We start from the raw sequence: 23,452 nt of genomic DNA on the forward strand, positions 1-23,452 counted from the left end.
AGCACCCTGAAACAGCTGTCTACAGATGGATATTTGGCTTGGCTATTTTCCATTGTCCTGTTCCAAGGCTTGTTTAAAAGTTGGATTTTGACTCATAGGGAGCCACTTCCACAAGGAGGCGCTAGCAAGATGGTTCTCTTTCAATTGGATTGAATTTAGACATTAGCATAATGGCACCGCACACCTCTATATGCTGGGTGTCAAGTAGAAGGATTCACTGTAATGTAAACAAACCAGGCACTCCTTATGATGCGATGCACAAATTAAAGGAGTTTTCCAGGATTAGAAAAAACATGGTTACTTTGTTCCAAAAACAGTGCCACCCTTGTCCATGGGTTGGTATTGCATCTCAGCTCAATGGGAGGCAGTGGACCAGATTTGCAATACTACTCCCAACTTGTCAGGGGTGGTGCTGTTTTTAGTAGAAAGCAGCCATTTTTTTCTATTCCTAGACAACTCCTTTAATAATTCATTTTTATTTAGTAATGAAAAAGCAGTAGTTGTCTACTTCATCCTCAGTTCATATTTCAGACCAAGCAGATAAATAGGCGACTTTTTGGTCACAACCAGGTCTTTATCACCTCGCATCCCAGTCATCGCAGCACTACAGATCTATCTAATTTTTTGCAGTGTTCATCTTGCGGGTTAAATATAGGACGGGTTGTTACGGATGCAGCTATATCAATTTAGTTTATTTATTTTTCTAGTTTTTCTTTTCTTTTTTTATTTAAACTTTTTTTTTTTTTTTTACACTATATTCATTAGTCCCACCAGGGGACTTGAACTTGTGAGTGACCTTTGTGTTTATAATATACCACAGTGCTTATGTAGTGTAGTGTATTATGCCTGCCCGTAGCCTAGTAGACCTCTCCAAAGCCTAATAGTCTTCTGTACTTTACATACTACGAGGACATTCTTAGGCCATTGTCATTCAGGGGGCTGTGTACAAAGTACAGATGAAACGCATACAGATAAAGGAACCAGCAACAATTTCCCTTTGGGTGTGAATGGAGCGATACCAAAAAGTCAGCGCAAGACATGAAAGGAAAATTATTTACTAAGATACTCATCTGAGATGTTCAAAAGCAGAGTTTTCTTTCAAGTCCTGTAAATGTCAGCTGGCCTGGAGACTTGACATGAAGCATGGAGTGAACAGGGATCTATGACAGAATGGGGAGAGCTCCTCTGGATATTTGCTGTAGGCGCATTGACAGAATCAGATTGGGCATATTGAGAATTACCAAAGCTGACACTGTGATTGTTAAAGGGCAGCGGAGCTCAACCCTGGAGAGGTGGTATGGGAAGGGAGATATAGATGATGGACGATCCTTGTATATATGATGGCGGTACTGCACTAGCGGTGGCTGTAATTGTATCATTTGGAGTCTGAAGTGTCCTCTACAGCGGAGGCTTGAGTAATGAATCTGTCAGTACTATGGAGTGCAGCCTAATATTTCTCCGTTATTTTACTCTGTGCTAGTCTTATATTTGTTTCTCCATCTGTAGGGTATTTGATGGACATCCCAGTATCCTTTGGTGTACTAAGCAGAGATGTGCTGACCGTGGACTTCACATATTTTCATAGACTCATGATAGTTTTTATGACACCACTCCTATATTGAGCGTGTAGTCTGTAAAATCCTGTACACTCATTAATAGAACAGGAATTCTGACATTTTTACATCTCCATAATCAAAGAAGCAAATTTTGTTCGTTTGGAAAGATCATTAGAAACACGTTGACAGCCGGAGCTTCCTTCCTGACAGTGTCTGGTGTGGATGAATTACTGTCATTGCTACTTAGGAGAATCTTGGAGGCACCAGCAGCAAAGCTACAGTTCAAGAGCTTGTGTTATCACGTAATGCTATCCATGGGAATGGGAAATGTTCCCCTTATCTTCGAATTACCTTGTTAATGTGTGTCTGCTACCTACAGACAGCCATTCCAGCAGGCAGCAGAAAAGGAGCTGCATAATCCACCTCTCCGTCTGTCAGTGGCCGTGAATTCCTTTTTTTTCTTCATTTTCATGAATCATATGATTCATATAACTTGCACTACAGCGATAACAATTTAGATAAATGCAGCAAGCAATCTTTACAATGACCAGCATACATTCATGCCTCATACCTGGAACTGTAAAGTGAATGTCCCCAATTGGCATCACTAAATACTGTAGCTTCAAAATGCTGTGCAGATTCATTTGGTAGCGTAGGCTTGGTTCACATCTACGCTGCGAACGACAGTAGTCTGTTCCTCCACCGAAATAGTGCCAGAGTTCACCGTATCTGCATAGCTGGATACCACCGTGCACCACCAGGTCCCCATTCATTGTAATGGGATCCAGCAGTAATCCGGCTGATTTCTGGCACATATGCCAACTTTGGGGCGGACACAGTGACTGGATTACTGTCACGGAAGGTGTATAGAAAACTAGAAGATACAAAATGAAGATCCGACTGACTGGATCCAAAACTAAGGAACCAAAGGGAGAGCCCTGCAACAGACCTGGCTCTCTCCCTAACTGCTCAGCCTATGCAAAAATCTCAATGGTAGATGATTGCATATCCTCGTTCCTCGACTGTATAACACCTGAACACCCTATAATAGTGAGGGGACACGACCACCGGCTCCCTACACTTGATACGGAGGGAGTCAGGGTCACCTGGGATCCAGCAAACAGGAAAACAGAAATGAATGAACAAAACTTATCTGTAGAAGACTCAGTAGTAGCATCCAGCATGCACACACTCCAGGAAGTTGTATAAACCACAAAGTGATGCAGTATGGGAAGGGATTTAAAGGGATGCAATCAGTGCAACTACATGACAGCTGAGAGAAGCTAACGACATGAGAAAACGAAAGCAAAACAAAAGAAACCTCAAGGATGGGGTTCTGAAGAACGTCTGTCAGAGCTTCTTAGATGTCTGGTGGTGACAATTACAGTGCTGGAGTTTACAACAAAGATGTCAACCCGGCCATACATATGTAGCAAGCGCCATCTCTACGAATACCACGCTACTCTATACACTCTGGTATGGCTCAGTAATCAAAGTAGCACTATCTATACAGATGGCACTTATTACATCTGTATATTTATAGAGGGTCAGCTGCATTTATCTCTGATGCAGATGATATGATTCCTGCTGTCTGCTACCACCACTAGAGGGGGCCTAAGAGCCTATTGCATACTATTGTTACATTGAGCTAATTAATAAAGCCGTATGCAATAAACTCCTGAATTCCCAGGAAACTGCAGGGAGTCAGAACTGATCATTTAACTTGATGGCTATGCTGGGAATTGGGAGCTCTGATTTCAGAAAACTTGAGCTGCAACCTCTATAATGATATATAAAAATATTTAACTGACCGTCTAATTCTAGAAAAAAAAATCTAATTAACCGGGGATCGAAGAGAACACTTGCTATACCTGGTACCCATCTTCTCCTCTGCACATCTGTTGATTCCTGGACACCCCTCCCCTAGTCATCTATGATGGCCGCACTGCTTCACAAACCGCCTGAACACCCTGTGTGTTTGGTAGTCCAAAACACTCCCCTTTTCCCTTAGGTTGGCCAGCGCTGCTCATGTGACCACAGTGTGCATCAGGAGTGGTGGATGACAGAGTAGTCCAGGAATCGGCAGATCTGTAGCTGAATAGATGAAAAGAAGGTCACCAGTCAAGACATTTAGAATCGGCTCCTCTACATAACTTTGGCGATTCAGTGCAGGGCTTTATTAAGACTGGTGTCTAAAATGCCAGTCTTAATACATGTGTCTCTAAATGTCTAGGATGGAATACTCCTTTAAGGGTCCATTCACACGTCCGTTTTTTCTTTCCTGATCTGTTCCGTTTTTTCAGGAACAGATCAGGACCAGATCTGGACCCATTCATTTTCAATGGGTCCTGGAAAAAATCGGACAGCACAATGTGTGCTATCCGTTTCCGTTGTTCCGTTCCGCATGTCCGTTTAAATATAAAACATGTCCTATTCTTGTCCTGAAAAATCGGATCCTGGTACAATACAAAGTCAATGGATCCGCAAAAAACGGATGACATTCGGATGTCATTCCGTATGTCATCCGTTTTTTGCGGATTCCGTTCCTGGAAACACATAACAAATATTTTTTTTTTTTTATTTTTTTTTTTTTCAATTTTTTTTCAAAGAAATCCAAACAACTTTATTTGATTATTGAAATGTATACATGCTCCCGTTTTTTGCGGATCCGCAAAAAACGGATGACATACGGAAACATTTTCAGGAACAACGGATCCGCAAAAAACGGACCGTTTTTCAGGATGAAAAAAAACAGGACGTGTGAATGGACCCTAATCAACACAAAATTTAGCATTTAAAAACACTGATATGTTGAAAGGGTGGAAGATATCCCCATCATGGAATTAAAGGGGAGAAAAGAAGTACTATTTTACGTTACAAATATTTGCCTTTCTACGCCTAGCTGTGTCCTCGGATAGCCCAACCATGTGTGACGGATCCTCCTACAGTTAAAATAAAGGACAAATGCTGGAAGTGTCTTTGTAGAATACAATTGTGTCGCGCACAGTTACGAGACTATTACAGCCTTAGGGCTCATGCACACGAACGTATATTCTTTCCGTGTCCAGTCCGTTTTTTTTGGGGGGGGGGGGGGGGTTTTAGGACCATATACGGAACCATTCATTTCAATGGTTCTGCAAAAAAAATAAAACGGAAATGACCCCATGTGCATTCTGTTTCCGTATGTCCGTATTTCTGTTCTGTCAAAAAATAGAATATGTCTAATTATTGTCCGCATTACGGCAAAGGATTAGTACTGTTCTATCATTGTTTGTGCGGCCCGCACATGAGAAGCACACCATCCATGTTTATAAGCGAATGTAGCCTCTCCTAAAAGGAATCATCTTTACTTGGGCTGGCAATAGAAGGCCTAAAGTTAATTAAATCTCCCTTGAAAATGTGAGTTCATCATTTTGCATCCTAGATGTGCTATGCGATTGCACGAACACTGCAGCTATGAGTTTAGATCTTTGATTTGTTAAGACACCATATTAATTGGTTTGACACTGTGTTAATGCGCTGTAAGCAGTGAGGCGTCTTCCATAATGTCTCCTGAATGTAGGTCACGACAATTTCCTGTCCATTTCATCAAAGAGGCTCCTAATGTCGCTAATGAATGCATGATAAATATTGCTTTGCCTTCATAACCTGAGACGCACAAGTGTATGTTACACAGCATACGAACCTGTCCACACATCCCACAGATTTGAAATCCACGGCACAGAAAGAAAATGAAGAAGAAACAACTTGTCACCTCTTGACCTGAAGTCTAAACAGAAACTGCGCCCAGACAGCAAAACACAGATTAGCCTTATTAAATGGAGCTAATTTGTATGCTGATCAACGGCCGAAAGCTGAGGGTCAACCTCAGAGGTCTGACGGCATTCCGCTGCAAAACCTACCTGTTACTTCTGCAACAACGGAAGTCCACTACTTTTTGAATCTTGCAGGCTATGTCCACCTCATAAGATGAGGGCTTAGGCTGCAGAGGCGAAAGCAACTGCTAAGGGTTAATGTTGCCCTGAAACTGAAACTAATCTTAATGCCAAGGGATTAATTGGGAACCTAAAGTGGCACTGGAAAAAAACCTATAGGTGGCCCTAATTGTAGGATACTCCAAAATTAGAGAAGGTATGGCATCACAACATTACGTACCTGGCCAGCGGCCGTGAGGATGGCTTGGGTGGCGCCTGGGCATTGGGCCACCAGGAAAGGTCTATGGCTAGTCCACCCCTGATTAATGCTCCTAATTAGATCTCGGTGCCATTGTCTTTACGGTTTGTAGCCTATGATGTGTGTTAGTGGTATGTTGTCATCTTCTGACACCTTTGCCTCCATTGGAACAAGGGTTCTTAGACATTCCTACATTTTTATGTCTTTTTCTATTACAAATTTATTTTCTGCCTACACTTCAAAAACTCTGCTAGTCTATTATATATACATAGTACAGATATATCATATATGTGTGCAGTGTATATATATATATATATGTGTGCAGTGTATATATGGTGTATTGTATATATGGGTGCAGTGTATGTATATGTGCGCTGTGTATATAGCAAGGGAAGCGTCTGCCACAGTAAGGCTACTTTCACACTTGCGGCAGGACGGATCCGACAGGTTGTTTACCATATCAGATCCGTCCTGCGGCTATTTCGCCGGACCGCCACTCAGTCCCCATTGACTATAATGGGGACGGGGGCGGAGCCCTGGAGCAGAACGGCGAAATAGCTGCAGGACTGATCCAACATGGTGAACAGCCTGTCTGATCCGTCCTGCCGCAAGTGTGAAAGTACCCTTAGAATTGATGACAGCCTCTCCTGTAAGTAGGCTCAGGAGGCCAGGGAGTTTATTAGCCAGAACTGCCTTCATCACACCAGAGGGGCTGTACCAATATAAGGTGTTACCCTTTGGTCTGCATGGCGCCCCTGTCCCTTTTCTACGGCTCATGGACATTGTGCTGCGTCCACATCGTCGGTATGTTTCGGCTTACCTGAACGATATTGTCATCCACAGTACCAACTGGGGAAAGTCATCTACCCAAAGTGCAGGCTGTAGTGGACTCCCTTAGGAAGGCTGGACTGACCGCTAGTGTTGATCGCGAATATTCTAACCGCGAATTTTTATCACAAATATTGGCACTTCGAGAATTCGCAAATATCTAGAATATAGTGCTATATCTTCGTAATCACATTACCCGTGATCCCTCGCTGCTTCTTGCTTGTGGGCCAATGAGAAGGCTTTAGGAGTAGTGTTGATCATGAATTTTCGTATTGTGAACGTTTTATCGCAAATTTTTTGATAAACGATTTTAGCAATCAATAAAATAATTACTGGAGATCTCGAATTCGTGAATATATGACGAATATTCACGAAATATTGTAAATCTAATATTGCCCCTACCGCTCATCACTGCTGACCGCTAACCCAAAGAAATGGTGACTGACCACTGAGGCAGTATATAGTGAGGTATACGCATGGTATGTGAGGCAGTATATAGTGAGGTATACGCATGGTATGTGAGGCAGTATATAGTGGGGTATACGCATGGTATGTGAGGCAGTATATAGTGGGGTATACACATGGTTTGTGAGGTAGTATATAGTGGGGTATACACATGGTGTGTGTGAGGCAGTATATAGTGGGGTATACACATGGCATGTGAGGCAGTATATAGTGGGGTATACACATGGTATGTGAGGCAGTATATAGTGCGGTATACACATGGTCCAAATGTATACTGTGTGGTGACCTTCCATATAGGAGAAGTACAGTCTGCTATGCATTTCCATACAATTGATAAAAAAAGGACGGAGATGCATACCACACCAACAAGCTGAGACCATCGTGTTCTTTGTTGGGTGAATCGAGCTCTATGGATGTGTGCCACAAACCCATCCTTGACCAACTTGAATATCACCGACCAGCCCAGGTTAGCAGGGTGTGAGATGCATTGACTCGCCTCGTTTGGAAAGGATGTAATCGTGTACTAAGCACGTGTGATTTGAGGATTGAGGCCAGTACTAGTTTTGGCCCAATGAAACATGGCAGTATTTTATACTGTATCAATGTATGTTCCCCAGATCCCTATGGATGCAGGTAAATGTACCCCCTTGATAGGTCAACAGTGCAGAGCATGTACCACCACAGACCTGAAAAGTCAGCAGGGTTAGGCGTCTTTGGTATTTTACATGATATACCGTATTTTAGTGTATTTGGACCATTTTGAATGACGTCTTAATTAATCGAGTTATCAAAGAAGACCAGACTTGTCATGCACACATATAAATGCATAAAAAGTGTATCTAGCCTATTAAAAGCGAGACTATAGAAGTGTCACAGGATGTGTGGCGCCGTTTTAAGACATTGCTATGGTAACAGATTAGATTTGCATACACAATTGATGTTATACTCCGTATTCAAGTGTATGCCTGGACGGTATTATGGCACGTACCATGTGTGTTGGGGAGGGGGGTTCTGGCACTATAGGTCGGAGCACCAGGTTTCTGAAAAGAGTTAATAAGACTGCGCAACATGCTGAAAAGTGGTTTGTGAGGCCTCCAGATCAGATAAAACCGTCATCCGAGTGTTTAATCGGCTGTTGTCTGTGCTTCGCTTTTTAATTCTCTCTTGTCATTGTTCTCCAGCCTTAACAGCACTTGAAAAGCCTTCGCTGTAGGATCCATAAATCATGTGTTTTTAAAGTATGCGGCTTTGACAAACTGCTTTAGATCTGTATAACCTCATGTGGACAGATTCCCAAATTCTCTTGTTCAGTAAAATAACATCTATTTTCTCAGTTTTTGAATCGCCTGACCACTGATCTATCTAGCATTTAAGTAGCTTTGGTGACTTAAAGGGGTTTGCTTAAAAATCCTTTAAAATAATCACTTATGAATGCAACTGTAATTTTGTAATGTATCGGTATTTATTTTACCTTTATTGCTCCTATCTTCTGTTCTGGGCTGAGATCATCACACGACTATGTCCATGCAGCTCTTTCATCTTTCCTTCCACATTATGTCCATGGGCGGGGCAGTGACAGGGGAGTGTCTATGTAACTAGCTGGTGGGAGGAGCTATAAACTAGTTTGGGTGTTGTTAGAGGCTGTGCTGGAGCTGTGGCAGAGGAAGGAGAAGTGCATCATGGGTTTGGTTGGAGACAGCAACAGGAAGTGCAATGTACAGGATGGAAAGAAACCAGAGGGAGGGTTTACATGGTAAAAACGGGTCAGGAGAGTCCAAACTAAAAAATATGGGGAAGATGTACATGAGGTAAACAACTACCTGAGTATATCTGTTAGGGGCACATTTATTAAGACCAGCATTTTAGACACCGGTCTTAATAAAGCCCTAAGCTGGTGGTGGAGCCTCCGGAGTTATGAAGAGTCGCCTGCCTCTTGATAACTTCAGCGGATCCTCTGCCAGTTCTAATTGCAAGATGGCTTCCTTACTGTCTTACATTTAGACTTTTTTCTACGCCTTCCCCGCCCATTGTGTCTAAGTATAAGTTTGCCATTAGTGAGGTACATACATAGTAGTTCTTGAATATTCTCTTATTACTGAATATGTTCCATCTCTGAAATGTAGCCATTTGAAATCGTTCCTACTGCCCATCTGCTCTCAGACTACTTGGTGCCAGCTGTCTTTTATGGCACCTAGGAGTCACCTGAAGGGATTGTAATCGGTTTGCCTAGATCGGCAGCCTCTTTTTAACAGGATATGATTTCTCTTCATCAGTTTTTTTTCTTGTACGGATGATCTCTAGTATATTTCACATGAAAGTCCTCCAGTTTTTGTAAAAAAAAGTTTTGCTTTTTTTTTTTTATTGATACCATATTTCGGTTTTATTGGCCTTGGCAAAATGCTTCCTTTTTTGCAATTAGCACATTCTGTTCAATACCTGTTGTTCGGATCAGCAGTTATTTTAGTTGTGTGTTTCTCTTACTTGATAAGCCTGATGTTCTCCCATAGTCTCTTCATCGAATATTTTACTTACTGATCTCATTCTTCCGGTCACAGGTCTTCCGGAGCGGCGAGGGTATGGGCATCCGATTGGACAGTGCATCGGCCTTCCAAGGAGCTGTGATATCCCCGCACTATGACTCTCTTCTTGTCAAGGTCATTGCACACGGGAAAGATCACCAAGTGGCAGCGACCAAAATGAGCAGAGCACTGGCAGAGTTCCGAATCCGTGGAGTGAAGGTAGGACTGTCCTAGCACCCAGCTAAGATATCATTTTATTTTATCTTTCTCTTTGCAGTGACGACAAGGCTACTAAGTAGTATTGAAACCCATGGGACTAGCCTTCTGTAGGAAAGCAGTTAGATTAAAATGCAGAAAGGTGATAGCTAGATATTTTAAGAAAGGGGACAGATCAAAAATCAGTTTTGAATCATGAAGGCTTTTTCACACAGTCACATTTATGATGAAAGGTCGTTTTATAACAGTGCATTATAGCAGAGTTAGCAGCTCAGTGGCGTCACAGAGTACTTCTGAAATGTGACAATATGTAGGATATACGCCATTGAAAATAGGACACAGCTATCTATAGAATTTATTCTAAGAAATTGTCTTAGCTTATGCTCGTTTGAGGAAATTTTCCACTTTCATGGTTGAGCGTTCCCCTTTTCTGCCTTTCCTTTCTTATTTTTGTTTAACTATAAAAATATTTTAAGAATGCTTCAGTAGTCAGATATGTATAAGATATATAATTTCTAGTGAGGGTTCTATCCTTTTGTTTCATAGCCAAGAATCTAAGCTTTAAAACAAGACCGTGGTCATGATATACAGCCAGGTCCATAAATATTGGGACATCTACACAATTCTAAAATTTTTGGCTCTATACATCACCACAATTGATTTGAAATAAAACGAACAAGATATGCTTTAACTGCAGACTGTCAGCTTTAATTTGAGGGTATTTACATCCAAATCAGGTGAACGGTGTAGGAATTACAACAGTTTGCACATGTGCTTTCCATTTGTTAAGGAACCAAAAGTAATGGGACAGAATAATAATCATAAATCAAACTTTCACTTTTTAATACTTGGTTGCAAATCCTTTGCAGTCAATTACAGGCTGAAGTCTGGAACGCATGGACATCACCAGACGCTGGGTTTCATCCCTGGTGATGCTCTGCCAGGCCTCTACTGCAACTGTCTTCAGTTCCTGCTTGTTCTTGGGGCATTTTCCCTTCAGTTTTGTCTTCAGCAAGTGAAATGCATGCTCAATCGGATTCAGGTCAGGTAATTGACTTGGCCATTGCATAACATTCCACTTCTATCCCTTAAAAATCTCTTTGGTTGCTTTTGCAGTATGCTGTGGGTCATCTGCACTGTGAAGCGCCGTCCAATGAGTTCTGAAGCATTTGGCTGAATATGAGCAGATAATATTGCCCGAAACACTTCAGAATTCATCCTGCTGCTTTTGTCAGCAGCCACATCATCAATAAATACAAGAGAACCAGTTCCATTGGCAGCCATACATGCCCACGCCATCACACTACCACCACCATGCTTCACTGATGAGGTGGTATGCTTAGGATCATGAGCAGTTCCTTTCCTTCTCCATACTCTTCTCTTCCCATCACTCTGGTACAAGTTGATCTTGGTCTCATCTGTCCATATGATCTTGTTCCAGAACTGTGAAGGCTTTTTTAGATGTCGTTTGGCAAACTCTAATCTGGCCTTCCTGTTTTTGAGGCTCACCAATGGTTTACATCTTGTGGTGAACCCTCTGTATTTACTCTGTATCTTCTCTTGATTGTTGACTTTGACACACATTCACCAGGGAAAGAATTCTTCGGCCGTCCACCACAGTTGTTTTCCGTGGTCTTCCGGGTGTTTTGGTGTTGCTAAGCTCACCGGTGTATTCCTTCTTTTTAAGAATGTTCCAAACTGTTGTTTTGGCCACACCTAATGTTTTTGCTATCTCTCTGATGGGGTTGTTTTGTTTTTTCAGCCTAATGATGGCTTGCTTCACTGATAGTGACAGTTTGGATCTCATCTTGATAGTTGACAGCAACAGATTCCAAATGCAAATAGCACACTTGAAATGAACTCTGGACCTTTTATCTGCTTATTGTAATTGGGATAATGAGGGAATAACACACACCTGGCTATGGAACAGCTGAGAAGCCAATTGTCCCATTACTTTTGGTTCCACTTAACAAGTGGGGGGCACATATGGAAACTGTTGTAATTCCTACACTGTTCACCTGATTTGGAGGTAAATACCCTTAAATTAAAGCTGACAGTCTGCAGTTAAAGCACATCTTGTTCGTTTCATTTCATATCCATTGTGGTGGTGTATAGAGCCAAAGATGTTACAATTGTGTTGATGTCCCAATATTTATGGACCTGGCTGTATGCACGATACAACACAAGATACAGCAGCGTGAAGTGGGGGCTACATATACGAATACTAATTGGACTGTTTATTGATTAGTAGTTTACTAGCAGCTGGATCACCGTATCAGACAAGTCTCAACACTCACAGACACAACAAAAGTTTACATTTTACACTGCCTTTCTGAACACAAACTTACTCGATGCATTATATTAGGTTGAATAGATTAATCACTTTTAATTGGGATTACAGTTTTTATAGGGGGTGATGTACCTACAGTATCTCACAAAAGTGAGTACACCCCTCGCATTTTTGTAAATACAGTATTTTATTATCTTTTCATAGGACAACATTGAAGATATGACACTTTGATACAATGTAGTCAGTGTACAGCTTGTATAACAATGTAAATTTGGTGTGTCCTCAAAATAACTCAACACACAGCCATTAATGTCTAAACCTCTGGCAACAAAAGCGAGTACACCCCTAAGTGAAAATGGCCAAATTGTGCCCAATTAGCCATTTTCCCTCCCTGGTGTCATGTGACTCAATAGTGTCTCAGGTGTGTTAAATGTGATGTTATTGCTCTCACACTCATACTAGTCACTGAAAGTTCAACATGGCTCCTCATGGCAAAGAACTCTCTGAGGATCTGAAAAAAAGAATTGTTGCTTTACATAAAGATGACCTAGGCTATAAGAAGATTGCCAACACCCTGAAACTGAGCTGCAGCACGGTGGCAAAGACCATACAGCGGTTTAACAAGACAGGTTCCACTCAGAACAGGCCTTGCCATGGTCAACCAAAGAAGTTTAGTGCACGTACTCAGTGTCATATCCATATGAGTGCTGCCAGCATTGCTGCAGAGGTTAAAGGGGTGGGGGGTCAGCCTGTCAGTGCTCATACCATATGCCGCACACTGCATCAAATTAGTTTGCATGGCTGTCGACCCAGAAAGAAGCCTCTTCTAAAGAAGATGCACAAGAAAGCCTACAAACAGTTTGCTGAAGACAACCAGACTAAGGACATGGATTACTGGAACCATGTCCTGTGGTCTGAGGAGGCCAAGACAAACTTTTTTTTAATTCAGATTGTGTCAAGCGTGTATGGCGGCAATCGGGTGAGGAGTACAAAGACAAGTGTGTCTTGCCTACAGTCAAGCATAGTGATGAGAGTGTCATGGTTTGGGGCTGCATAAATACTGCCAGCTGTGGGAAGTTACAGTTCTTTGAGGGAATCGTGAATGCCAACATGTACTGTGACATGCTAAAGCAGAGCATGATCCCCTTCCTTGGGAAACTGGGCCGCAGGGCAGTATTCCAACATGATAACGACCCCAAACACACCTCCACTGCATTGCTAAAGAAACTGAGGGTAACGGTGCTAGACTGGCCAAGCATGTCTCCAGACCTAAACCCTATTGAGCATCTGTGGGGCATCCTCAAGCAGAAGGGGAAGGAGCTCAAGGCAGTGCAGGAAAATAATGATGGCCACATAAAATATTGACACTTTGGGCAAAATTTGGCCATTTTCACTTTTGTTGCAAGTTTTCAGGAATAAGGACCACCTTATCCCTAGTTATTATAATGGTTGCTGTCATATTATATATTTTATAGTTATATGTCATAGTGTAACATATTCCGGTGTGATTTTCATGTATACAGTGGGTATTTATGTATTTGTATTACAAGGTCAGCAGCCATGTTGGGGGTAATGGATTTATGACTTAGTTAAAGGCTGCATAGAGAGTCGATATGTCTGCCTCATACATGGGAAAACAGCAGCCTGCTCCCCGAGGGGTAGTTAGGACAGAGATCCTAACGAGGATGGGCCCGTTTGCTGGTCACACTCGGGACAGGGGACAGCAGACTCTCCGGCGCCTTGTGTCAGCATGGGGGCTTCCTAACCAGAGCATGAACCATAATTCGTAATCCTTCAAAACTTGTTCAGGAGGGATCAGATGTCCCTAAAATCTAGCTCATCATCTCTGGTATGATGGGGCATCGCATGGACACCAGACATGGCATATCAACTCGCCTTCATCTTCTTAAAAAAGGGTTCTCCTCTTCCGAGCATCTTGGACGTGTAGCGTCTGATATGCTAGGACTCGGAACGATGAGATATGAATTATGGAGAAGGGCTGGGGCCTGTATCTTCACCAGGGCAACTGGAAACTATATTTTTGATATTCTCATACCTGTTCCCTAGTTGCCCAGGGGGCCGGCTGCATGGGTAATGTAGCTTGACCAAGAGGGGTGAGCCAGAGGTGGGAGTGAGAATCCCCCACAGGCCTGCCCCTGGAGGAAAGGCATACAGATGCAATCCCTGGACCTTATAACGGGCAGGGGGTGGCATCAAAAGTTTTGTGTTATTGTGCTTGCAGACTTCAGGTGGCGATTTATGCTCGAGTTACGGCCCGGCACAGGGCGTAACAGCATGTAGTAGCGTGAGGTGAATCGGCCTGAAGGCCTTTGGCAACCCTTGTCACGTGACGCGGTGGCTGGTCTGGTCCCCGGTACGTGACACCAGCTGTTTAGACATTAATGGCTGTATGTTGAGTTATTTTGAGGGCACACCAAATTTACACAGTTATACAAGCTGTACAGTAACTACTTTACATTGTATCAAAGTGTCAGATTCTCAGTGTTATCCCATGAAAAGATATAATAAAATATTTACAAAAATATGAGGAGTGTACTTACTTTTGTGAGATACTGTATATATAGTGATATATCTATATAATTCCCAATATTTGCTTGTTAAATTTGGTTGGCACACAGCCGGGCTCCTGAAACAGAAAGTGCATACTGCCTGCTCCCTTACCTGCCCCCCTGTAAAGAGGTTCTCCTGAAATTATTCCAAAAACACGTTAATATGGATAAATTCCTAAATGACTTTAATACTTTTTAATGGCTTGTTCTGTCTAGGGGGCGATCAGTAGGGAAATTAAATTGGCTCCTATCCGATTGCTTCACATGGAGTCTGTGTTAATGACTGCAGGACGGCCTGATAATGCAGAGCAGAAGCTGTATGGAAGCTCCGACCTCTGCTTTATCAGCCCTGTATTATCTGCAGATGACATAAGTCATCTGTGCCTGCCTCGGAGCTCACCTCTCACCCATATTCACTAGAATGAAGGACCAGGCACAAGCTGGAAATTGTTTTATTGACACATCTCCTCCACTGTGGACCTACACCCAAACCTACATTCACCTGGCAGATCACCGTAATCTGAAGTCATTTACACAAGTACTGTATTTCATTCCTAGGGAATTACTCTCATACTGACAGGCTGTACTTATCCAGCTGAATTTAAAGTCAATGTTTCATGCATTTCATGCCTAATTTTTAATGGACTTCCATTTTTGGCAAAAATAAGGTCTACAAAAAATCCAGTTTTGTATTGAGCCCTAAGGTCTTATTTTACTGGCGCTTTCATTTGAGTTTAATAGAACTGTGACCGTCCGGCTTTAACTTCCAGAATACATATAGGTAAAGGGATTGTCTGAGCTGTAATTGACTTCTGCTGCAACAATAAATGTGTTCAAATAACAAAAGAAGTGATACTTAGCATTTTTCTCCGCCGAGTTCCTGCATACTGCTTGGGTAATCCACGCCAATGTTTGCTTTCCTGGGTACAGTGGTGACCTCTCGTATATCCCATGTCAGAGAGGGCCCGTTACCTCGCCTGAATACGACATGTTTGTATTCCCTATTAAAGAACTATGTTTTATCATCTTTTCTTTGCACTCTACATTGTGCTTCTCTGTTGTTCCTTCTGGAAAAATATAAATAAATAATTTATAACATTTTTCATCTTTGGGGGCCTTATAGAGGCAGACTCCCCCAAATGGCGAGACCTGCTTCCAGCCACTGGGTTCTGACTCCTTCTCTCTCCTACTGCTACTGCAGTGACATGTTCCCTTTGCGTCATGTCAGTGGGTCACGTGACACAAAAGGCATGTGGCACCACTGCAGCGGGTGTCAAACCCGATGTTGACACATTGGGGAACAGAATGCTGCAGCAGTGCACGTGAAGAAGTTTTCATGTGGGGACCAGAAGAGGGCCAGGGAGCCAGAACAGTTGGGAGCAGGTACATATTTTTCCCTTCACAGGCCCGGCATGGTGGGGGTAGTATTTAAAAACAATGCCAGTGTTGGACAACCCCTTTAAGCTTTCGATAATATACTGAATCTAGGTTTGCTGTCTTGGAGCGTTTAGTGCACTTGTACTATGGAACCATCCTTTAGCTGCTCACATAGATGAATTGTGCAGGGTAATTATTAATTCAGAAATAATTGCAGTTCTGCTTGGAGATCTAAATAATTCATTGGGTTTCTAGTCTGCAAGTCAGCACCCCATGCAACATCCAGGTTCCATAATGATGCCCTCTCTCCACCTCTCGCTGCATTATTTAAAGTGTATGATAAGAGCAGAATGATGAGAGACCGGATCACTCGCTCATACTTTCTGCTGTAATAAAGCTGCTGCCTTCATTCTAGTAACTTTGTGCATTTGGTTTATTGGCATTGCCTCTTGGTGGTTCTTTTGCCCACGTTACTGTCCCTATTTTCTGTACATAGTGCGTTCCTTCTTTATAAGGTGCTGTCCCATCTTCTCTCTCTTTCTTCCCCATTTGTTCTGCTCCTTATTTCCTCGTAATCCCTCTTCTGTTCACTTTCTGCTCTACTGCTTCAAGGATCAGACTGAATACTATTGATTTTTGCCATCTATCTTTCTACTCGTCTCCAGATAAAACCATGATCATCACTAGGTTACTGGAGCAAATCGCCATTGGTTGTACCCTGCGCCCGACACGCTCTGATGGCGCCATCTTTACTGAGCCCTCTTAATTTTCTTTTCCCTGCCCAGAAAGACCATTATTGCTCATCCATCACCCAAACACCTCCAGTATTTGCAGCTACAGTAGCCAGCAGTGAGATATAATGCTATAATTATATTGTGAGCTGGCTCTTTTCTGGGACCTGTAAAATAATAGTAAAGCTTCAATTAATTTCTAGTACAGTCACACTTTCAAGGTGAACTTTTTGTTTTCTGCAAGTCGGGTAGACAGACATCACTCATGTTGGCACGGCATCAATCTGTGTCTTGTCGTGCTCTCATCAGTCATGGTGCACACATTGGGAATTAATTCTCTACATTAATGGAAGTGAAAACCAGATATTTCAATAAAGCACTTGAGTTAATACCATGAGAAACACTTTGCTGCTTATGATATAATCAGCTTTTGGTTTTAGAGGAGGAAACAGATGTATTTGCCCCTTTTTTACTTTATCACTTGACATTTCATCTTCCGAATTAACCTAAATTAATAGCTTTAGAAGTTCTAAGCACTTGACTTGGAGGTTTGCTCTCAAGGTATCGTAGAGCATACTCTGTGTCCCTAGTGTGACCTCCTGAAGCCTGTTCAATCTGGCAGCTCATCCTCTGGTTGTAAATTTTAGGGCATGTTTACAGAGCTGATTTCTCGGCTGCTGATTTGAAAGTGCCTCCTGAACCTTGGATTAGGGCTGCGTATAAAAAGCTGGACAACCTCTTTATGGTATATCATATAGAGAATGATTTACTGTACTTTATTCTCACAGCAAAAACCCACAAATCAGAATTAGGGAAAACATTAGTTTTGGTCGAGACCTTTAAATTCCCTCCTACAACTCAGTTACTATTACTGCTCTTTCTTAAAGGGGTTGTCTCACTACAGCAAATGGCATTTATTATGTAGAGGAAGTTAAGGCACTTACTAATGTATTTTTATTATCCATATTGCTTCCTTTGCTGACTGGATTCATTTTTCCATCACTTTTATATAGTGCTCGTTTCCATGGTTATGACCACCCTGCAATCCAGCAGCGGTGGTCATGCCTGCAAAAGGCCGGTGCTTTTTACTGTAGTGTGCCAGCACGACCACCACTGATGGATTGTAGGCTGGTCGTAACCATGGAATCAAGCAGAGTATATTGTGATGGAAAAATGAATTAAGCCAGCAAAGGAAGCAATATGGATAATAACAGTATATTAGTAAGTCCCTTGTATTAACCTTCTGTACATGATAAATGCTACTTGCTGAAGTGATACAACCCCTTTAAGCCCAGTGTAAAGCCCAAAAGTGAGATCCTGCTAGGAATGAGGGTGCAGAAATCTCTGATCATCCCTTTAGTGCAAATTGCCACAAAGTTCAGCCCATTGTTGAAATTAAATGTTATGTGTAAAAGACATTTAGTGGTTTTTGTAGTCTGGTCTCCGCGGACCTTGTGTACTAGCAGACATCTATTCACAGTACGTTCTATGGAAGCACAAAGGTTCTCTAGATTGATTTAATCTGTATCCAGCTATTTTCCTCTTTGGGCCAACACTGGGAACAGTGAGGTTAATGCAGGGCTCCAGACTAAAAAAAATACCTGGTAGCCATTGGCTCCTGAACTGAAAAATTTAGGAGCCAAATCTAATTTTTAGTCGCCAAATCGAAACCGAATCAAAATTTTGGTATCGTGACAACGCTACTCCGATCAGATCGGCATAGGGTTGTTTTGATACCAAAATTTGATTCGCTTTCGTCACCATAAAGTATTGCGATACTCAATACCGCGCAAAAAAATAAAATAAAAAAAACACCAAAAAAAGCCGCGTGCATTTTGCATATTATGAAATGTTTGGCCCATAATAGAGCATTCCTATCCTATTTTTTTGGGGTGACAAGGTGACTAAAAAATGGCGAATGCTCACCGCATAGGAGATATTTTTTAATAATTTAATAGTTTGGACAGCGCTGTGTAATATGTTTATTTATTCTTTATATATTTTATATGTAAAATTGGGAAAGGGGGGATTTAAACTTAATATTTTAGAGTACTTTCACACTAGCGGTTTTCTTTTTCGGCATAGAGTTCCGTCACAGGGGCTCTATACCGGAAAAGAACTGATCAGTCATATCCCCATGCACTCTGAATGGAGAGAAATCCGTTCAGTTTGCATCAGGACGTCTTCAGTTCAGTCATTTTGACTGATCAGGCAAAAGAGAAAACTGCAGCATGCTACGGTTTTCTCTCCGGCGGAAAAAACCTGAAGATTTGCCTGAATGCCGCATCCAGCATTTTTTCCCATAGGAATGTATCAGTGCCGGATCTGGCATTCAAAATACCGGAATGCACCCGCACTAAATCCGGACCCATTCACTTCTATGGGTCTGTGCACATGAGCGGTGATTTTCACACATCACTTGTGCGTTGCGTGAAAATCGCAGCATGTTCTATGTTGTGCGTTTTTCACGCAACGCAGGCCCCATAGAAGTGAATGGGGCTGCGTGAAAATCGCAAGCAAGTGCGGATGCAGTGCGATTTTCACTCATGGTTGCTAGGATAAAAGTCTATTTACTGTATTATTTTCCCTTATAACATGGTTATAAGGGAAAATAATAGCATTCCTTAATACAGAATGCTTAGTAGAAGGTCAATATAATAAACATTGGTGGTGCAGTGTGCCCCCCCTCAATATAATAAACATTGGTGGCGCAGTGTGCCCCCCCTCAATATAATAAACATTGGTGGCGCAGTGCGCCCCCCCATCACCCCAGTATGATAAACATTGGTGGTGCAGTGTGCGCCCCCAATATAATAAACATTGGTGGCGTAGTGCGCCCCCCCCCCACACCCCAGTTTGATAAACATTGGTGGCGCAGTGTGCTCCCAGGGCCGGTGCTACCATAAGGCAGACCAAGCGGCCGCCTTAGGGCGCACCCTGGGGAGGGCGGAAAAATGTGACATGGAGGGGGAGAAATGTGACATGGGGGTCTGATGGCTGACATTGGGGGCTGATGGCTGGGGGATGATGTCTGACATGGGGTTCTGATCTGAGGTCTGATTAACATTGGGGGTCTGATTGGGGCTGTAAGCTGAGGTTTGATTAACATTGGGGGTCTGATTGCTGGTCTGACCTGAGGTGTAATGGAAAATATTTTTTTCTTTCCTAAAACCTAGGTGTGTCTTAGAGGGCGAAAAATATGGTCCTTAAACCAGCCATTGTCTGAAGCAGAGAGAAGATACCAGGACCACAGAGAGGAGAAGCGTGGGTGGGGGGGGGGGGGGCGCCAAAATGTAGCTTTGCTTGTGTTGGCAAAAATCCTTGCACCGGCCCTGTGTGCTCCCCCAATATAATAAACATTGGTGGCGCAGTGCGCACCCCCCCCAACACCCCAGTATAATAAACATTGGGGGGCGCAGTGTGCCCCCCTCAATATAAGAAACATTGGTGGCGCAGTGCGCACCCCCCCAACACCCCAGTATAATAAACATTGGGGGGCGCAGTGTGCCCCCCTCAATATAATAAACATTGGTGGCGCAGTGCGCCCCCCCCCCTCAATATAATGAACATTGGTGGCGCAGTGCGCACTCCCCCCCCCCCCCCCCCCTCAATATAATAAACATTGATGGCGCAGTGGGCAGTGCCAATGAGGGTTAAAAGAATAAAATCTCTTGTCGTCTCCTGTTCTTTCTTCATGACCTGTCAAAGGACCTGTGGTGACATCACTGTGGTCATCACATGATTCATCACCATGGTAATGGACCATGTGATGAGCTCAGTGACATTACCACAGGTCTTGAAGCAAGAACAGGAGACCGGCAGCTACTCGATCAACTGGAGGAGGTGAGTTAATTTTTTTAAATTATTCTTTAACCCTCATTGGCACTTCCCACTGTGCCACCAATGTTTCTTATACTGTGGGGGGGGGGGGGGAGGGGGGGGCACACTGTGCCACCAATGTTTCCTATACTGGGGTGTTGGGGGGGGGGCACACTGTGCCACTAATGTTTCTGATACTGAGGTGTTGGGGGGGGGGGGGCACACTGTACAGGGAGAGAATCGAATGAGTCACTAACTAAGTCGGATCTTTAGTTCTTTTCACCTGTGACTCATTCGATTCTTTCTCCCTGTACTTGTCAGTGACTCAGAGCTGCTAGTGCTCGCCTTGCCTTGCCTCAGCTCTGATTGGTTGGTGGGCGGGGAGGGGAGGGGCTGGCAGAAGCAGCTTCCACTCTAGGATCAGATTACACTGCTCCCGAGCCCCTCCCCTCCTGCTGCCAGCGTCTCTGCTGTTGTGTGCTGTGACCGAGCTGACTGAGACTGAGAAGAACATCGGCGGCGGCAGAGAACTATCAGCTCCTGTGCCCGCGCTGTTCTACTGCAGAGCTGCCGCGGAGGGTCTAGTCGCAAATGGCGACAAGACTAAAAGGTCTTGTCGCCATTTGTAAATTCTTAGTCGCATTGGCGACCATTTTGGTCGCCATCTGGAGCCCTGTAATGGATTATCTAGTTATTACCATTTTATAATATATGATCTTTGGACAGTAGATCCATCTCTTTGTCTAACGTTGCTGTGGTGGGCCTAATGTTTCCCTAAAGTTTATGAACTATTGTGATTCAATTGGCTTTCAGTAGAAGTTGGAAAGCCAGTTATCGTGTAGCCACATTTACCGATCTCTAGGTGATGTGGCTGGATATTTCCGTGGATATTACATATGGTAACACAATAGTGTTAACATGGCCAAAGAGCATACAGTATGCCGCATTGCAAGCCCCAGCTATGTCTGCTGCTTTTATCAACACCTTAGGATTAATGAGGCTGTATATCGCCTGTGGCTTTATTTAGGTGGTTTTTAAATAGAACAGCTGTAAGAACATGCTAAATATGTTGGAAAGGTAATGACGCCAATATACGCCTGCTGTAAATGGTTAGTCACAGAACATTTTGTGGTCTCAAATAGCTCAAAGTTAGGGTCAAGGTGTTTTCTAATAACCGATAAGTAGATTAATTATTATTTATGATGAAAAGGAATTGCAGCTCGTATATAGGTGGGACTCTGCCAGAGGAGGTAGTGATGGTGAACTCACTGGAGGAGTCCTAGAGGGGCCTGGGTGTAATAACATTACAGGTTATAGTTACTACAGATCTAGAGAAGGGTCTTTGGTCCAGGGAGTAATTCTCATTGCTAGATTTGGAGTTGGGAAGGAATTTCTTCCTTAAGAAGAGTCAACTTTGCTTCTACTTAATGTTTTTTTTCCACTAAATCAACTTTTCAGGATTTCTTCACCCTTGCTGTATATTATCATGTCTAGTATCTTGCTTTCATGAATGAAACAAATTCAGATATTTGATGATAGGATCTTCTGGACATCACTGGATAAGGCCTCATGCACACGGCCGTGTTCCGCGGCCGAGAGCGGACCGTGGAAACCCGGCCGGGATTCCTCCTGACAGCATCAGCTGTAATACTAGTGTATTACTGTACAGGAGCGGCTGCATGAAGCGCACGGCGTCATAGCAACCAATGACGCCGTGCGCTCATGCTGTCAGGAGGAATCCCGGCCGCGTCTCCACGGTCCGCTCTCGGCCGCGGAACACTGCCGTGTGCATGAGGCCTAACTCTAGTTCCTCTATATCTGATAGAACAAAATGACATGTAGTTGAACTGAGCACCCTATGTATAGTGTACTGTACAACAACGCCAGAAAGCAGGAACATCCCTCGTGTGAATCGAGATCCAGCCCACATATTACACCGAGTGGGCAGATTACAGACACATTACTTTTCCAGCTCTGAGTTCTCCATAAGAAGACAACACTGGGGGGGATTTATCACAAGGGGAATTCTTAAAGTTAGTTTTGCATTGCCGGAATTTGCACCAAATTTATTAAATATCACAAGATGTTGATGAAGTTTGTGCATACTTATGTCTAACACTTCTGTCTTGAGATGTTACACCTCTTTGTACACCACCTTCTTTACTGCAAAAAGATTGCGACTTTAATCAATCTGACTTAAATGAGCTTGTTGGGCTAACCACACGCTGGACCGCTGGAGTGATTTAGGGCCCTTTCACACCTGCGTTATAGTCTTCCGGCATAGAGTTCCGTCGTCGGGGCTCTATGCCGGAAGAATACTGATCAGGATTATCCTAATGCATTCTGAATGGACAGTCCGTCCTTCAGGATGCATCAGGATGTCTTCCATTCCGGAACGGAACGTTTTTTGGCCGCAGCAAATAGCGCAGCATGCTGCGCTTTTTGCTCCGGCCAAAAATCCGGAACACTTGCCGCAAGGCCGGATCCGGAATTAATGCCCATTGAAAGGCATTGATCCGGATCCGGCCTTAAGCTAAACGTCGTTTCGGCGCATTGCCGGATGCGACGTTTAGCTTTTTCTCAATGGTTACCATGGCTGCCGGGACGCTAAAGTCCTTGCAGCCATGGTAAACTGTAGTGGGGAGCGGGGAGCAGCATACTTACCGTCCGTGCGGCTCCCGGGGCGCTCCAGAGTGACGTCAGGGCGCCCCAGGCGCATAGATGACGTGATCGCATGGATCACATGATCCATGCGCATGGGGCGCTCTGACGTCATTCTGGAGCGCCCCGGGAGCCGCACGGACTGTAAGTATGCTGCTCCCCGCTCCCCACTACTACTATGGCAACCAGGACTTTAATAGCGTCCTGGGTGCCATAGTAACACTGAAAGCATTTTGAAGACGGATCC

At 43.4% G+C, this 23,452-nt stretch overlaps 1 protein-coding gene across 3 annotated transcripts in view; it reads left to right on the forward strand.

Moving 5' to 3' along the window:
• PC (pyruvate carboxylase) overlaps positions 1 to 23,452 on the forward strand; it is a 405,325-nt gene that overhangs the window by 315,635 nt on the left and 66,238 nt on the right. For all 3 annotated transcript variants that reach the window (XM_044270882.1, XM_044270881.1, XM_044270880.1), the window contains exon 10: positions 9,578 to 9,760. In XM_044270882.1, coding sequence (XP_044126817.1) covers positions 9,578 to 9,760 — 183 coding nt within the window. The remainder of the gene's footprint in view (positions 1 to 9,577; positions 9,761 to 23,452) is intronic.

This window comes from Bufo gargarizans, chromosome 10 (genome assembly GCF_014858855.1).
Source record: "Bufo gargarizans isolate SCDJY-AF-19 chromosome 10, ASM1485885v1, whole genome shotgun sequence".
Taxonomy (NCBI): Eukaryota; Metazoa; Chordata; class Amphibia; order Anura; family Bufonidae; genus Bufo; species Bufo gargarizans.